This window comes from Micropterus dolomieu, linkage group LG01 (genome assembly GCF_021292245.1).
Source record: "Micropterus dolomieu isolate WLL.071019.BEF.003 ecotype Adirondacks linkage group LG01, ASM2129224v1, whole genome shotgun sequence".
NCBI classification, from domain to species: domain Eukaryota; kingdom Metazoa; phylum Chordata; class Actinopteri; order Centrarchiformes; family Centrarchidae; genus Micropterus; species Micropterus dolomieu.
In genome coordinates this window covers 15,749,046-15,768,464 of record NC_060150.1, presented here as the reverse complement: position 1 = coordinate 15,768,464, position 19,419 = coordinate 15,749,046, and the positions used below count along the sequence as shown (strand labels likewise).

Genomic DNA, 19,419 nt, shown 5'->3' with positions numbered 1-19,419 from the left:
TCTGCGTACAATAAACAAACATCCCTCGAGATGGAGCTTCCACACCAGGTGGACGAGGTTAACACCCTGGGATAAGCTCTACTGACTACTGTGTTTGGATCATGTTTCTGGTTTTTCTGCATAGACAGGCCTCTATTTCAACACACTGAACCCATAAAATAATAGTGTGTTTTACACGTCTGTCTTCAGTGGGAGAGCAGTGCTGTTGTTTTTTTACACATTAAGCAGCTTACCTTTGTCTATTAACTATAAAAAAAAAAACATACACTGTGTGTGTATATTTATTAGGTTGTTCAAAATAGATTTTTCATGCATTCACTGCATTGTAACTACAACTGTAGATACCATGCTAATAAAAATAATAACATGTGCTTCCATTAATGTAATGTATAGGGTTACACGAGAAATGAGGCTTGAACAGCTTGCGAACAATCAAAAAGTAGCACCGTATTTACAAAAATGCTGTACCTACCCAGAGTCGGTTCACTTTAATGATTTCAAATATGATCTAAACCATTCTTCCACATGGGATAGGCAAGTGGTTCTCAAAGTTGGTGCCACAGCACACTGAGGTGCTTCACAAACAGGCCAAGGGTGCCGCAGGAGTTTCAGTTTTTGTTGTGTGGTTTTAATAACTGATGACTACATTATAAAAACCAAGGTGGTATTTACATGAATTGCATTTTATGTTTTCCAGGTACACGGTGGTCGCAAAACAGCAATCGAGTATTGATATTACTCAACACAGTCTGAGACAAGTGAACTTGAGCTGAACAAAAGAACTAAAATCAGACTGCAGTGAAGACTATAGACCTCTGGCTTTAATGACCAATTTTGGCTGCTTATGGGACACGAATATCCACAATTGTTTGGATTGGGCAAACAGTGTGGCATTGTCCTTCCAAAACAGATTTCTATAAAGGGGTGCCAAGGTTTATAAACCAAAATATTAGATATTTATTCTTAAAGCATGGGGCTGTGTTGTAGATTTCTTATGTTATATGTTTGTGTTAACTCATACTATTAAAAAAGTTTCTATGGTGACTGGTTAATTGGATTATATGCATCTTTTCCGACCACTGGTCATTTAGTGCATTTCCATCCACCTGTTTTTATACGCATTGTCAATTAAAACCTTGCACTAAATGTACTTGGAAACTTCAATCGAGAATGAAGATGCAGTGATTGGTTAATAAGAGTTAATAAGTTGTCCTCACATGTGTATGGAAACACATCCTTGTTGTCCATCACTCTTTGTGTACCTGTTAAGAAAACTTGAACTGAATAAACTGCCAAGATAGTGGCACCACATTTATACCTACAAAGGAATACAGTTCCTACTTTTAGGGATTTATTTTTAGTGTGAGTGGGGAAATACTATGAATTACAGTCAAAAGAAAAGGAAATGCATAACTTCTTCAGGGAACATCTGATCTGATCACACTTTTTAGTGTGATGTGATCAGTATCAACGAGTACAAAACTTGCAAAATTTAAAGCCTTATTCCTAGTGAAATACAATCACATCATGTTTTTACCACCAATCTCCTTCTAATCAAGCTAAACAACAACAAATTTAGTCCTTAAGGGACTATATGTAAGTTTTTCAATGAAATTAATGGGCTCAAAATTCACTTAGAAATGAAGCACACGCCTGTTTTCTATCTTGCTTACATCAGCCACTATTCTGCTTTTAATGTGAGGTCTCCGGGTCGGATTCAGCCCTGTGCACGCTCCCAAGCCTCTCTCCTACTACAGCGAAAACACAGCAGCTAACAACGTGCAGTCCACTAACACCATAAAACAACCGACTCACAGCAAAACACAGGCTCCACGTAAGGATATAAAAGAACAATAAAGGTTTATGTACTGAAGCCCAAACAGGTTCAGATGATGTCGAGTAAGAACAAAGTGAGCATTAGTAAAGCTGGAGAAACACAGAGAAAGTCACGTTAGCTCGCCGGCTAATGCCGAGCAGTTGCTAATGTTATCCAGTGCAAAGTTGTATCACTTTCCACGTTACTTATGTACTAACGCGACCCATGTTAATCCTGTGTACCACTGTTGATTTAGCCTGCAAGAAAGGATGCAACGGTAAAAAGCAAATGTGGAGCAATTTGTTTACTAACGTTAGCCTATAGTGATGCAGACAGGAGCAGCCAGCTAACGCTACATTAGCTTGGGCCTGCCGCTGTTTGCTTCGTAACGCCCAATATAAATTTATTGTTTTACCAATACTCAGGTACACCATGCCTCTGAGACGGGAACGTTGAAGTAACAGAGCCTGAACATGTCTGAGTGAAAAGCCACAGCCTGCATGCTGGTGTAGGATTTCTTTATGAAAGTGGTTGTGTTTTGGATTATGCTCACTCACTAAAACCGCACCGCTAGTGGCCGCTGGAAAATCCATAATGCCCCTTTAACTGTGTGACTGTCTTATCTTGATGGACCTCCACTTGAGCAAATCTGACGACACACTGACAGGTTCCAAGTTTGAGGGTCAATAACACAGGCAGTTAAAGAAAGGATTTCTCTTTGTCCCTGCAGATTTCAGGGTTCTGAAAGGACTCTATGTTCCTGGCTCTTTAGAGGGAAACCACAGGGTGAATAGAGATTGGTGCAAAGTGCTAATGTTTGTGGAACAACGCATGTGACTCACACGGCTGTGCTATCAACTTTGATCTTTGTGATCATTGGAGTCCATAATTGGCCCCTCAACTCAAAGGGCACAAAGGACGGTCTCGTTTGAATATGAAAAATGAATGTCCAATTATACGAGCTGGCATAAGGCCCTGAGCAGAGCAGATACTCCTCAAAAGTCTCCTTAATCTGTTTGGAGCAGATCCAAAAGCTTCCTCTTTTATTTGCCGGCTGATTGTTAGTGTCTTTGATGGAGCGACAAGCAATAAACCCTTAGTCTCTAAAGACAACAGTGTACAACATCAACCTATGCTCTGCAGATAAATGTGAAATTCATGCATTACCAAGAATCACTACAGAGGCATGTAACGTACACGCAACTTGTGTCATGGGTCAGAGATTTCAGTGCACATTAGCACCCATCAGTATGTCACTGGAAGGCAGAGAAGATGGCTCACATGCTAGGCTCGGAAAAGGCAGGTCAGTTGGAATGCTTGCCTTATTATGACCCAGAGCAAAATGTGCTAATCTTTTGCTTTACTCAACTGAAATAAATCTCACCACTCCACTCCAATCCCTGCAAATGCCACTAAACTCATTTTCTTACATCCCGGTGTGCAAATGACTCTACTTCACCTTCTTTGACTTCACTGCAAGTGATGCCGAGATCCATAAAATATTATATAATTGCCCAATAAAAAACAGGCTATGTATTAACAGGGGACTGCCAAATCTCATTAACTGGAGGTTGGAAAAACAGATGAGTGGCTCATATCAAAACAGCCTCAATGATTATTAAACCAATTTTACAAGGGGATGGAGGCCGCTTAGTCTTATCCACAGCATGTGGTTGGATATGAGGGAAGCCTCTGGGTTTCAGACTGGAGTCTAGGGAACCAGTCAACGTTGTAATCACTCCTCGCCGGGCTCATGAGAGATGAGATGGCTCCCATGAGACAAGAGGAGGAAAAAACGCCACCTCTTCTGCCTCTCAAAGTCAGCGAGTGTCCCAGAGCTTGCTGGGTTCCCACATGCCTGCGGCCCCGTGGCTACCCACACGGTGAGCCCAGGTATGTGTGGTATGTCACCTGCACACGTAGGGAGCTGTCAGAGGCCTGGCCGGAGGCTGGTACACCCCTGCTGAGAAACTTGATTTAAACACTCCAGATGAAGTACGAGAGACTGAGTGCTCTGAGAGAGTGGGGGTGGCTGCCCCGAGACAAGTCTAAATCTTTGTATGTGACGGGCTCCCACCCAAATCGTCCAATCAGCCTCAGCACCACACTTTACACCAGTTACTCAAGAATCAAGCTTACATATCGAGTGAGCGCCGAGTGAACACTCATCCCCTGAGCTTGGCATCCTGTAATACACATGGCGTGAGAACGGGACCCGCACTGAGGATGGCATTGTCGGTGGATTTCTACTGTATAATTACACTCAATTAGTTTGAGCTGCTTAGCAATAATATCAGACCTCTCCATTTGTCTGCCTGACGATGTGGGAGCCAATCAGATTAGACTGAGCATTTCTTCCCATCCAGCTACAGAACTTGCTCCCCTGCTTAGTTTTATGTCTCCAGCCTGCATTGTAACAACCAGCTGTAATGGGCTGTGGGGGCAGAAGAAGGAGGAAATCCAATCTTGCCAAGCGGACTCCATGCTGGCTTACCATCTAATTCATTTGCACTTAAATTTAGCATAAACCAAACTAATTTGTCTGTTTTGGGGCTTGTTTCTGGGGCAATTTTATTGCCTTACTTTTGCCAGTGGCGAATGGGCCGGGGAAACAAGTTGCAGCTTGATATAACAGCATGGCAGCAAATCAGCGCGTAAAAGACTTTATACAAGGAGGAGGCTTGACAAAAGCCAGGGGGATTTAGCTAAACCCAAATACTTTGGAGATAAACAGGAAAGCACTACCACATGCTGTTTATTCAATACAACTCACAACTATGCAGCAAGCGTTTAATCAGTAATGTGGAGCACTTGATTATTAACCCTCCCCTGCAGAGTGTTTTCAATTTGGCCTTTTGTTATCAATTATCTCTGAGCATGATTGCACTGCTGCACACATTATAAATGTTGGCAGGGAAAAGGGTGTGGAAGAGAAAACAAGGACATGCTCTCACCAATTTAGGCATCCTTGGGTTGATGAGTATTACTTCACAGTTTGAGGAAATGCATTGGACACTACATCTTGGATGTGGTTCTTTTGTTGGATGGAAATGAGACAGATACATTTAGTCATTGTTGCAGACATAAACTGAAACAAGGGTAAGAAGACAAAGATAAGGAGAGCTGCATTTTTGGCAATGATGAGCATCCAGTATGGTCTGGGGAGGCGACAAGACACTCATCATATCTATTATAACCGGCAGTCACCAAGTCTGAATGTTGAAGTCAACATGCAGAAGTGCCTTGTGATTGCATATTACTTCAGACGTGCTGTTTACCTTTTGGAAGGGCCTTTCACATTGGATGAGGTATGTGTGTGTGTTGTGCTAAAACTTTGTAACTTTCCAAAAAATCACAATCTGACAGTCATTGCCAGGTGTATACATAAGTGTGAAAATGGGGAGAGCTCCAAGTGCTCTGCAAGTTCATTTCTCTACATTCCTACTTCCGACACCGCATCGATTGGTCGCCCATGCTTCCACACAAGGAGATGTTGACTACACGTAAATGGGTTTTTTCAGAGCATGTTCATTGATGACTACCAGTTTCTCACCCAACTTACATGATAAGATGTGGCAGTATTGCTACATACAAAAAATACTACAAAAATACTAACAAAAATATTATGGCTGAAAGGAGGTTTTGTTTGATAGGTCCAATTGCTTGGTTGACACTGAGGTATTTTTACCTACTCTGAATCCTAATTTCAATTGTTTGTTTAGAATATATTCCCAATGTTACCCAACATGGACTCTCTCTCACAACCCTAGGTTTCTGTAATGGCCACCATTCTGAGAAATCATGTTTTTCTGTCAGTTTGGCATGGTGGATGGCTCTTAATACTACAAAACGCCACTCAATCATATCCTTAATACAATACTATGGGGAAAGCCTGTGACGGCAAAGATGGCGTTTATCCTACCCCTCCCGCTAGACAGCCAATTGTCTGCTTTAACAGCCAAAGCGGGAATCATGTTTCAGCCAATCGTGTGGTTCCACTGACGTAAGGGTCTGTCACAATTCTTCTACTGCACATGCGCGGAAGTGGTAACGCATGCGTAGTAGAAGTATAACTGGTTGGGAAAAATGCTTTTTAAACTTTATTTTGGGGCAAAGTTGTCAAACCTTTTCAGCAATTTTCATCAGATTTTAAAGCAGATTCTTGTCATGTAGATTTTATGTCCCGGTGACCAGTAAAAGTGCAGTTCTGGCTCTCTCCCCATTCAGTCAGATAGGAGCTTGGTCTTGTTAGTCCGAAATAGCTGCCCGGAGCCGTTGCCAAGATGGCGGCTGAATGACTTGCCTATAAGGGCTTTGGCTGTAGCAAATTCAAATTGCAGAACGAATTCCCCCAAAACTGAAAAAAAAAATTTATTTATTCAAGATTTAGATTATATATGTCCGCATGTTACCTCAGTGATGGGATGTTTCTTAACGAAATGCACCTTGGGAGTTGTAGAAAGTAAATAAATTAAGTCACAAGTTTATAGATACAAATTGCAGTGCTTCACAATCAAGACTCAACGTCTCTTCTTACGTTTTCAGGTGTACAAGCTTGTGCCTTCAGAACCAGCACAATTGCTCATCACTTGTACTAACGATTCAGCAGGAGAGTTGTATGTCCATCCAAGCATTGAAGTGCTCCAACTGTCAGTCACCTAACATTGTCTATGAAGAAAATTAATTGGATTTTTACTTCCAAAAACCAGAGGCGCCCCGAAATAGCTCCTAATTCTTTGAAACCCTGTTGTGGTTACCACTTGCTTGTTCCACCTTAGCTCTTTCCCGCCTCCACTCTATTGATCACATTTGGACAACCCTCGCTCCAAGAGCTGACAAAGATGTTGGCAAGCATTACACCCATTGTACAGTTTCAAAACCACATTTTTTTCTACAGTCCATGACATACTCACATATCCCCTTAAGCATTAGCAGTTGAACAAGAGAAATCTTCTGATTCTATTGTACCACAGATGACACTTTCTAATGCCTTCCGTTTCTCTGTTGATAAACCATGTTTACCTCCATACACATATTTAACTAAACCCTTGCGATAGCCTCGACTGTATAGGATAGACCCCTGACAGAGCTTCTGCCATGACCTAGTTAAAGCTGGCTGGCAGCAGCTAGTAACAGCTCACAGACCGTCCACGGCCATCAGGCTCACCGTGCGCGTCCCTGCATGACGAAGAGAGTCTCATCCGCAGGCCGGCATCAAATGATAAAAATAAATAGAGGCACAGAATCAACCCAGCAACACTGCAGTTATGTAATGTAAATGGCGCCCCAGTTAATCGCAAGCGCTGCTGTATCTGCTGCTACTCTGGGCCGTCCCTGAGCTGCATAACCTGATCCAGATTAGATGGTCCTAGTACCCAAACTATTTCCTGTTACATGAGACGAGCACTGTAATTAGACGCATCAATAAGATGCTGATAACGCTGACTAAGGGTCCCCTTCACTTACAAATGTGCCAGGCCACACACAAATGTACACAAAGGAAAAAACGGCAATTATTTAGTTGAATGAAGCCTGGAGCTTTGAGCAGCTTTGGAGCAAACAGGAGAATTCCCTTAAACCATGCCTGCATACATTCAGGAAACATATGCTGGCTCAATGCATTATGCATGTGTTAGGTAGTGGTCCTGACTGACACTCAAGCCCTATGTTCACTAAATTACCCAGAGACGATTGATAGGAGCTTTGTATAAAGCTAGGCCATGACATCCATCCAGAGAAGAGTAGACATAAATATTTGACCTGGTCCTCAGCTGACATATGGTATTTTGTCTAGTTTTGTGTGCTAGTGTGAAGTGGAAATCTGTCAGGGGCGTCCCAAATGGAATATCGCTCTTGTTCCATCATCCTTACAGACCATGAAACACATAGAAAGCCTAAAATGTGTGAAAGCAACAAAACAAGGCCAACCATTTTCTGGATGAAACGCGAGTGCAACCTTCAGCTAAAAGGGTGACAAATGTGTGACAAAACTGAGTGAGCAGCACTCTGTCAAAATAGTGGATCACATAGGGTCATCTGTCAAGATCACACACCAGGTTATGTAAAGTGCATTGTTAGCAGATGTGGCTCTGCGTTATGTAAATTCTGAAAACTGAGCGAAACTGCTTCACAGGTGACACAGAGGAAAAAAACAGATCATGAAAGCTCATCCCTGTCGTCCGAGGGAATGTCAGAAACAGCCTCTTGTGTTTTCTCAGATGCCTGAAAAAATAAATGTATCGGAGGCTCATATCCTCCCAGGAAAAGGAGTGTTTATAGGGCTTAGTAGGTTTATCAGTGCCAGGGCCAGTAGGGCCACAAGGGCCAGAGACATCATGTCCCCCATCAGCACTGGAAGGATAGATACCCAGGTTTTAGTTTAGAGACAAACTCAGTGGCCTCAAACTAAGTGACCTGTGGTGGAACAAAGGCTAATTTGACCACAGAGATAATAACCATGATGTCTGATGATGATGGCTGTGTCATTCATTCAGCATGATTTTGAAAACAAAATAAAGGCTTCTTTTAATTGTTTGAAATCAAGCAATACCATAGGAAATCTGTCTTTTATGGTGTGTATAGGGTCTTTCAGTCATAGAAGTCATATTTCCTGCACATAGTAAGCAGCTCCATTCATTTAACTTGAATCAAACATGGTAACAAACTTTTCAACCTCAAATTTGATACACCAATCAAAAGCAGCTTGCACTTTTCATGGTTGCCCATGCCACTGAATCAAATCTGCACACTGCCACCAGATCTATGCTGGACCTTTCCCAAAAGGCCCCGGGCTTCCTCATGTCCCACTATTAAAACAAGCCAGAACCCTTATGCTCCTGCCGCCCCGAGTTAGAATACATCATTAAGGGAGGAAAGAGTGGGAACAGAAAGAGGAAAGAGATAAAGTAAGACAAAGAGACTGACTTGAGTAAAGATGCGAGAGGAGAGAAAGTGGGTGAGCGTTACAAGAGGACAAAAAAGAGAAAGTCAAATGAATGCACAAGAGGGGAGAAAGGTGAAAAGAAGGAAAATATAAAAAAACGGAGGAATGGATGCATGCATGGATAGTCGAGTGGACAAATGTGAGCATGTTGAATCATAAACCCATATCACAAATATGACCTACTTTCAGGCTCACAGTAAACCAGGACGCCGTGTATCCAATTAAAGTAATTAAAGACACAGTAAATCTCATAACAACCAATAACTATAAATGATAGCGGTAATGTTTGGAAAATCTTTAAGTATCACCCGGTCGTCGGATAAGAAACAGCGCAAACCACATCACCAAGTAAACATCACCAAAAAACTGTGTCCCAGGAAGTTACACATTCACAAAGATGTGGATAAATGATGAAGTGAGCACACTACAAAGTCTTGTCTCACCCAGATGGTTTTGAATCAGTCACTGCAGTGCTCCTTCTGGATTCAGTCTCAAGTCACAGTTTAAGTAGGAAATGATTGACAGACTTAGGGGACTATGTCCCAAATCAAAGGAAAAGAAGAAATCAAGATATTTTTTATACTGATAGATTAATTGTTGATGTTCTGTGGATTAGAGAAGCTATCTCCGGATGGGTATTTATTATTCAGAGTATTTATGTTACATCAGTCTTGTCGTTGATTTCCTAGAATTTCTAAGGATTGACCAAGAGGATCTGAATGAGAAGTAACTTATATGTGCATTGCTTTGAGTAAAAGAGGGATGTTAGATGAATGAACATTTATGGTTATTCAAAATAACGCATATAAAAGGGAGAAACAGACACAATGCAAACCTTAGGGATGGAAAAATAGATATGAAGGAACTATATAATATTTGCTCACAAGGGCAGCACGGGGTTTTCCTTTAAGCACTAACTGTGCTTTCAGACCAAAAGCGAAGCGAGCATTCGGGGCGGTGAGTTTACATACAAAGTCAATGCGAAGATGCGTAGAGCTGCAATTTCCTGTCGGGTGGCGCGAAGCAAAGCGAAGGGGGCGGTGCCCGCGACGCGAGGGCAACGCGACGGCCTTCGTGTGAGTTGAAAATTTCCCACTCAAGTGAATTTTCGCGGGTTCTAATCGCCTTCTCGCGTTGTGTGTGAACACTTGCAGTGAATGTACTCACGCAAGGAAAGCGTCGCAAGGATTAAATTCGCGTTTGGTCTGAAAGCACCATAAGGCTCACATGCATGTCAGCCGTGGGTTAAGATTAAGATAGGTCATAAAGTCAGCCAGTCAAGTCACGAAAGCCTCAAAGTACACCATAAACAACTACATTCCCCCGGAAATTTAACTTTATAACTATATATTACTTAAAGGTTTATTGTGTTTAAGGGTGTATTTGTCCTTTGACGAAATACACCCTTCTAATAAGTTACACTGACAGAATGCAGTCTTAAACAGTAACCATTTAATCTGCAACAAATGTGTCCTTGATGGCTTCAGCATATCCTATGGCAATGCTATTTTAAGACTCTTGATTTATTATTTCCTGTGCAATGACTGCACTGTATGCAGTCTGCACTGTATGAAGTCATTGCACTTGGTGGGGTAGGGGATTAAGCTTCTTCACCACCATGTAGACACAACACAGCAGCCGCTATGAGGCTACACTTGACATTCTAGCAAGCAGATTCACCTTCAGTTAACCCTGAGCCAAAACAAGTTTCCACTCCTGTGATTCGAAAGAACGCCCGGCATAAAGATAAGCCTGTCAATCACCGGCAGCCTCGGTGGAGGCTGTTTTTTCTCTCTGCTGCTTGACACGTGGATGTGTGCTCTTGCAACTTAGTCTCAATGCTTGAATCTCAGGGTGTCTGTTGAATTCTTATAAAGGTTTTACTTGGTCCTTTCATTCTGAACACTCAACACAAGTGGATCTTTCCTGGGAAAAGATTTGCCTCAAAACAGGAAATTAAGCATTTTACATTCCTAGCAGATGGAATAAACAAAACACAGAGTTGGTAGTTAGCATGAGGTAGTTAGCCACTATGTTTAAAGAGACAAAAGTGCGCCACCTACTGAACCTCAAACAGAAAAATATTGATTCATCAACAAATGCTCCGTGGGAAGCGCAGTCCAAACAAGCCACAGCAGTGACAGCAAAGACAACATCATTAACAAAAACACCACTATGACTAACTTCTTTTAGAGATTTAAATAAATGTAAATGTAGATTTGATAGACAGTATCCACAGTGGTGGCTAAAGTGTCAAGAAACTTAAGAGCTGATTCCAAAAAGTGCATAGTACAACAGATCATTAAGACAAAATGAGGACATTCCACAATGTCTGGCTAGTTTCCAAACTACTGAACAATCTAACACAGCGTGTGTTGGGGATTGACTTACCGGCAGGACGCTGTCCAGAGACAATCTCTTTAACTGCTCTCTCCTTTCCAGGTGTCTGAACATGGTCCCTGTGCCCTGTAGCGATACACACACCTGGGAAACCCTGGAGGGAGGGAAAAGGGGAGGAGTGGAGGACAGAAGGAGAGCGAGAAAGTCAACAAGGAATACCTCATGTCCAGTAGGTTTCATTTCCACTGTTAAAAGGGCTTTCACCTTTTACATGAGATCAGAGTCCAAGTCAAGAGCAACAGAGGCAGCTATTTAAGACATGGTTACAGCAGCTGTCTTCTTTTGTCACTTAATAACCTACTTTCTTTCTCTCCCATTTGTTTCAGCTTGTGTTCCCCTCTCTTGGAATTCAAGCTGGTACAGGAGCGGAAATGTGGCCCTCTCCTCAGGCCTGACAGGACTCTGGCTAGATCTTCCAGCTAGATCTTACTGCTTGCTCTCGGCGTCACCCAGGCATCCCGCCCTACAACCCAACCCCAAACTACAAGCTTCAGTCCTTTTGTTGTTTTAGGCTTCTCCAAACAGCGCTGGGAACCAGTCCGACCTGGCCTGACTGAGGCCACAGCAGAAGATAAACACTTCACTTCACGCATACTACTCCTTTACAAAGAGCCCGGGCTTTAGACTCACAGTTGTGGTGCACAGAGTAAGCACACCATTTCCTCATTGGTGAAGACAGGGTCAAAGGTCAGCTGATGGACGCCTCAGGGTCAGGGACCCTGTCTGCGCAACACAACTTATAGAACCATGTGCATGTATGCACGGATAAATCCTGGATGTGTCGGACGTCATTAAGCTAGAGATCACCCGCATGACTTAGTTAAAGTAGACCATATAAATCATGCAAATTAGAGCAAGGATTTATTGTTTTAATTCAAAGACAACACATAAACTATTACTTATAAAGACAAATACACTGCTCAGATTCCCTAATTATGACCAAGAAACGTTTCTACAGAAGAAATCTTACAGGGTCAGACACATGTTCACTGCAGTCCACTCAATGAGCAGCCTGCTTGCTTATTGAATGAATCAGGATATTTTATGTCCACTATTGCCACGTTTCTTTGCCAGTAACAACCCATTAAAAGAGTACCAGATAGTGAACCTTTATTTTAAGATAATCTAAGGGTGCAAACTCTAAGGTAACAAATAATGAGTATGAAAATGGCATGTATGACATTTAATCCACAGTAAACCTCCCAAAATTAATTTCATGACACACTCAGCATGAGATCCGTAACAACATGCCGGCTGAGTGCCACAATTGACTCGGTTCAGAATGAGGCTGGATAGTATTTATTCCATTTTTTAAGGTCAGTTATGTTTGCTTGCCTTGCAAACCTACTTATGCAACCACACTTCCCAAACAGCGTCCCAAAGCCTCTTTCGCATCCGCTGCAGGCTATATCTGTTACACCCTGTCTGAAGCTTCAACAGCGTGACTGCACTTGTCAAACATCCCCACACATCAGCGTGACATGTTCCATCCACTGCCAATCTGGTGAGTCCAAACTTATTGACATCAAGCCGCAAACATCAGAGTGCATGCAGGATCAGTCATTATGTTTTCATCCAGAACTGATGTTATATTTCTTAACATGACACAGTCTCCTTCTGCCCCATTTCTGAATACCCTTGGGTGTCTTGGTTGCCTAATCAGTGAACAGGATGTGAAACAGTGTCTTTAATGACACAGAAACATCAGACTCCTGCCTGTCTCTTAGTCTGGCTTTGTAATGACTAATTGCGCAAGTTTATTTCATCAGATGGTCTATGTTTAGACTGTTTCAGTTTGGTCCCTTTCCGCTGGAGATTAGGACAGAAAGTAAAGCCCACGGCTTCCCTTGGATTCAGAGATATAGGGGGTTATAGGAAATTGAAAGTAAATGATTAAAATGGATTATAGCACTGTGCTTGATTGCCAAGACCCAATGTAGAAAACACTGACAACATTTTCCTTAGGGTATAGAAAGTGCGAGGGATGAGGTAGTAGGTGGATCGGAAATGATAAAGATTAAGCAAACACATTAGATGTCAGATATCAGGGGCATTCAGATAAAGGTAGGCGATAAAACACAGGAACACTCCTACCTTTGACAGTTAAACAAACCAAATGATGTCTTTTTGCAGTCAGCTGCACTCAAGCTCCAACAAGTTGATTTGAGTTTGCATGTGAGATCAAAAAAGAAATTAAGATGCAATAATTGCCGTGCAGAAATACTTTGGAATGCCGTAGACTTATTTCCAAATCTACTGTGCTATACCCTTCAACACCCAGCTCAGCCACCCAGACCCAGAAGCAATTTATCTGTCATCATCAAATTCATTTGGCCGATACGTTTAAGGAGCATTACAGAAATGGTTAAAACTCATTAAATTGTCAAATAGTCTTGGAGCAAAATAAAGCAAAACTCAATGCACTGTTAACATCCATTAATGGCTCAGATAAAGAATGTGGCAATAACAAAATATTAAAGAAATGTTATCAAGACTGAGCCAGCAAATAATGGCCAACAGGGGGCGACTCCACTAGTAGCAAAAAGAGTTACATATATACACGTATACACCAAGAATGTTCCGCAGTGCATTTTTTGAATTTGCTTTTGGTGTTTAATGTAAACAGCAGCAACCAGATGATAATATGGTTTCATCTTCACAACAGTCAACAAACATTTGGGAAACAGAGTCAATCTTGACTGAGTTTGAGCTACAAGCATCTGTCAAGTTCAGACAGCTCAGAACATCTGTCGAGTGCTTGATCCAGGATGTTGATGGGGTAGGTCTCTGTAGCGTCGTGGGCACAACGTCTTTGAATTCCGTTGCTTGGTCAACATGAGTCCCTTTAGGAGCAGAATTAAGTCCAAGCTGGGCCAACATGGGCTACCAGCTGCTGCTTCTACAAGCGCTGCCAGTTGCCATAGTCCATGAGAAAATTACCCTTCTCGCCTACCTCAGTAAATACTTTATTTTTTAGGTATCAATCGCTGTCCTCTTCCTCTTCAAAAAGCATGATGTTCATTTAGAAAATGATGGTCTCATTTAAATAGAGGATAAAGCATACCCTGCTTTAGGTTGTGGCTACCTTGTGATTGACAAGTCGCTACCACGGTAACCTGCAATCAGGATAGATGCATAGAGAGGTGTATCCATGGCGCTGTGTACATTTAAATTGCCGTGAACTTGTTTTGGGTTGTATAAGGCAAGATGTAAAAGAACCAAAATCAGACAAAATGTCACTTGTCTAGCATTTTGTACATTTATACTTTGAATTACAGCATGTTCGGGTTCTCAATCAACTTATTGTGCCAATTCCATTTGACTAAACTGAATTCACTGCAAAATTTTGGTATCTGAAATGCTGGTTTGACCAGGTCCAGGTTAATAGGCCACTCTATTCTGAATGGTTGTTATCAAGAGTAAATGTGGCTTGCTAAAAAGCACAAATTAGTTGGACTATCAAATATTCTTTACATTTTTTACAACCATGCTGTCATTGCTTAAGTTTGTTTGGATCGCAATTCTGAAAAAGCATTTTTTGATGCTGCAGTATTACAATTTTGAATGAGGTTCTATTGAAATGCATTTATTCCTAGGCGTTCCCATATGTTTTACATGACTGGCAATGAACATCTCATCCATTAAGTATTCACTGGTCAGAACCAGCTCTCATAGAAGCGTGCAAATCTGATTGGCTGTTGAAAGCTTGATGTCTATTAAAAGCAGCGCCACGGCCAATTTTCCTCCACCGACAAACTTGTTGACTGTCTTGTTTCTTGGTTGCTTGATTTAAAAGGAAATGAAATACTGGCCGTGACTAATGCCATTTTAAATATGCAGTTACACAATGGTTTAACGAGAACTGATTTGATGACTAACTAGTGATCCAAAGACCAAATAATGCCATACAGTATCCCTCAAAAGATGTGACTGTCTTGTGTTTAAATTAAGCTTCACAGCTTTTTTCAAAGAACTGAATCATTTAAATGCTCCTTTGCTTACGTTTATGACAATCTAAGCACCCCTCTGCAACTGCAACCCATTCAGGGCTGTCCTCCCTCCCTTCAGATTCTCTGTGATTTACACCAAAAGCAATTACTGATATGTTAAACCGGTTCGGTGTTGACCTACGCAGAGTGCCACGCGTCAACGCCTATAGCCCACATGGTCATCCAGCCAGCTATCCAGCCAGTCGGCAAGCCAGCCAGTGGGGTGGAAAGAATATAATCAAAGGAGGCCAGGAGGACGCTGACATCTGGGAGTCTTTGTGCTGTAGGCCTAATTAGATGCCAGGGTGAAGGGAGGAGGCGCAGTGGGATAGTGTGTGTCTGTGTGTGTGTGTGTGTACAACCAGAATGGGGAGGTTGTTTTAGGTGGGATTGGGGGGGGGCTCTCTTTTTAACATCTGCTCTCAGAACAAGGGAGGAGCCAGCTGAGGTCACAGAGCCCCAGACAGCTCCAAACTACAACAGGGATAATGTGAGGGGATAACAGCTTAATGATAACACTTAAACCCATTGCTAGCTCACTGTACTAAAAAACAGACTGTAAGCCTCATGGATAATGGTGATAATAAGCCCAGATTGTCCATGAATATGGATTGTCTTGGATCAGATTTGATACTCTTCCTTTGTAAGCTGAGAAGAATTAGGCAGCTGTGCATTTATTGCAATCACCAGCCTTTTAGTGGCATTCTCTGTAGCCAGAATAATTCTATGGTAAAGGTCTCCTGAAGAAATACAGTTGCTTCGGCCTCTGGCTTTTGACTTCGAAGTGTTACAGAGACCTCTGCCACAAGCTGTAATACTGCCCTTTGTACCCAATACAGTCAGGCATTCACCGACACATATTCTCATTTCACAGAGTGCAAAGAGTCGCAACACGTAACAAATCTTTGTTGCGGTAATTCAAACAGAGATATCAACTGGGTGAAGTGTGTGGCTTGAACTTTGTCCCTTTTCTCATGAAAGGAAGCCTTTCATTGAAGAGTAATTGCAGTGGAATTTGCAATAAAAGAATGTCCTGCATTTGCTTTTTCATTGTGAATTGATTTAGTCATGGATTATACATTAAACTACACGATAAATGATGGGGGAAATAAATTTAAGCAAATATTTACATGGCCATCTGGAGGAGACGAATGAAGGAGGGAGAGCCAAGGACTTAAGAGAAGGGGATTCCAGACCTGCATTTTGCATGAGTTTTCAATTAGCACACACATCTATTACAAACCTTTAGAAAACACACAGTTCTCAGAAAGAAAAGCCTCTCGGCCAAATAGTGACCTTGATGATCAATACCCGCCCCCCCCCCAAAAATAGAGCAATGCCAGGAAGTGCCAGGGTCTGAGAATGGATGGTGAATGGGAGGTTGGACATTGATTGGTGCACCCCCTTTGCCCCAGGAACCCATTCATTTTGTCCCCGTGCCCTGTGCCTGCCTTGAATGAGGGAGAGACTGAAACCGGGTCAGCACAGAGGCATCCCCCACGGTACAGAGCCCATTTCTCCCTTTATTTTTCTTCTGAATGATTCATCCAGATTGCCATGTCCTGGAAGAAGAATGAATGACCGGGAAGATTATACGTTTGAGTCTCGCTTTTAATTTGCCTGCTACACCAGGGGAAGTGCGGGAGGGGTGACGTTGGGGGTGCTATTACTTTCCATTCATTGAGGAGAAAATTGAAGCATGCAAGTGTCTGATGTGGGGTTTAATGTGCAGAGAGAGAGAGAGGTCCATCTGTATTCTAGCAGCACAGATGGTCTATGCTGATCGGATGTTTTGAGTCCCTCTGCTGGCCAGCCTGTCTGATCCTGCCTCTGCATGTGTCCTGGTACAGTTGGCACAACCAACTGTAGCCTGGCAGAGCCTAACATGGAATTACTGTGTCTGCCTCGGACAATAAGCCATATTTTACACTGGTCTGTTGTTTTTATAAAGTCAGCAAACCAATCATTAAGCAGAATGTCTTTTTCTGAATTTTTCCAGTGATTGCTCATGGCTTCTGCCATATAGTGCATCAGTGTTTAAACCATGCTGGTCATCACAACAAGTTTAACTTTTAAGCATTTATTACATGAGTGTAAAAACAAGAGGCTTAACGCCAAGGCTAGGGGGTCAATTTAACATACCCTTTAAAATGAATGTTGATGCTGAAAGTAGGGGAAGGTCCATATCAACATTCTACGTGCTAATGTAACTCATTTTTGTCACATTAATCAAGACAAGTCAGAACATGTTCACATGTATATCACTTTAAATATCACGCTGTGCGAGCTTGTGTGTCAGGCACTGGAACCACATAATTAGGAGAAGTGTGGACTTGTAAAAGCCACATTATTGTTCACATGTGACAATAGAAGCTTTGTCTGCATAACTAGCTGCCTGTACAGACGGTTATTTAGTTATGTCTTTGGTTTCGAGTGTTATCGTGATTATAAAAACCCAAGGACAGCCTTTACATCGCGGAATAAAAAACGTAATGTGCTTCGAACACAATGAGAATGAGTAGAAGTATTAAGTGTGTTTGAGAAATGTGTGCAGACAAACAGGGAGAGGAGTACGACTAATGATTATTCACATTTTCTTTTCAATTAATTAACTGGTCCTAATTTGTATCCTGTCAAAAAAGTCTCACCACAAGTTCTCAACACCCAAATTAAAGTCTTCAAATTGCTTGTTTTGTCCGACCAACAGTCTAATACCCAAAGGTATTCAATTTACTATATTGTAAAACAGAGGAAAGCAGCACATTCTTGATTTTTAGAAGCTGGAACTGGCAAATGTTGACAATTTTTCTATTTATGTTGCTATCAATTCACTTATTGTTGCAACAAGACCACCATGCTTCCACCGAATGCTTAAAGGCAGGGGCTGACATAGTAAAGTAAGCTCTTGTGTATTTAATCCGCATGGAACAAATGGAGCTCCTCATAATGTTTTTACAGTCACTAAGCTGTGAGACATGCTGGAGGAGCGTGAGGCATTTGTAAATCATTTGGTGCGCGTTCACAGTAAGCAGACAGATATGTGACACCTAGTTCTGCATTTTTTAATCGCTTGTGCTTATATTTGTGCTCATCACCAGATGCTCCAGTTCTGTCTCCTCAAGTGTTCTTCACATTGGGATTTGTTTAGTTTGTTTTGTAAGTGATACATTTGACACAATTTGCATATGGTCCTCTCAGCCATGCTGTTTTTTTGAAGAGTATTATCAATATTTGATTTAGCCTATATGTTCAACAAAGCTTGTAAAACATGAAATGACCGCAATCAATCAGCACTTAGACACCGAGAAGACTGAAAAGACTGGTTCTCATGTTATACTAGGCAAACACCTAAATTACTTCCGAACTAAAAGCATTTCAAACAAGATAAAGGGAACCAATCTGCTAACAAGAAAAGGTGTTTCTCAGACACTTTTCATCATAAAAGATCTGCCAGAACTTGTCTGAGCAGCTTTAAATCTTGTTTAGTCAGCAGTACTTAGCAGGCAATATAATGTGGGGGGTTAAAAAGGAGGGAGGGGTGGGACAGCTAGTAGGGAAAAAAGAAAAACAATGAGTACAATGTCGTCATCCTGTTCACGAGGGGAGTCCCTGCAATTCCCTGCGCTGATCCCACGAGATGTGTAGGATGCTTTAATATATATCCTGGGAAAAAAATTTCCTGAGCTTCCTGTCGAGGGACGATCCACTGCAACCCAGCGTGCTTCAGCCGACAGCGTGACACTCTGCTGAACTCTCTCATGATAGCGGTTCAGGTAGAAACAGGCGAGAAAAATATACTCCAAAGGCCCAGGGGTGATACACCAAGGCAAGAGAGGGCAGAAGAATTTTCTGACCCTTATCAAAATACACAACTGTGCCCTCCCTCCCACTTTGGTATGTGAGCGTCATGCGATGGGCAGCTCACAAAAAAACTGAACACACACATTTCATCAGCAGGCAGCTGACAGCTTGAGAAACAACAGAGTGTTTGTGTGTTTATCTCTTCAAATGTTTTCCTGCATGCTTTCTCACACAGAAATGTTCCGTAGACAGCAGCTTCCACAGTTAATCATTGACAACATATGAAAACAAGCACAAACGCCTCACTGTGTATCATAGTTCTCCATAAAAAGTCAAAAATTAAAGGTTTTGCGTGGTAAAGACTTTTTTGACTGTGATTTGTTAATATAGTTGTATGTTTTACACTTTATTGTGCTTAAACAAAACATAATTATCAGCATTTTATATTTAAAAATCATGCTTTACAGTAT

At 41.9% G+C, this 19,419-nt stretch overlaps 1 protein-coding gene across 5 annotated transcripts in view; it reads right to left on the bottom strand.

Moving 5' to 3' along the window:
• The window catches only part of LOC123977211 (nck-associated protein 5-like), a 167,797-nt gene that overhangs the window by 138,566 nt on the left and 9,812 nt on the right, over positions 1-19,419 (bottom strand). For 4 of the 5 annotated variants that reach the window (XM_046059804.1, XM_046059818.1, XM_046059811.1 and 1 more), the window contains one exon: positions 11,151-11,253. In XM_046059804.1, coding sequence (XP_045915760.1) covers positions 11,151-11,253 — 103 coding nt within the window. Of the gene's footprint in view, positions 1-11,150; positions 11,254-13,253; positions 13,695-19,419 lie in introns of those variants that run through there. The other variant, XM_046059819.1, reaches the window with a different exon arrangement.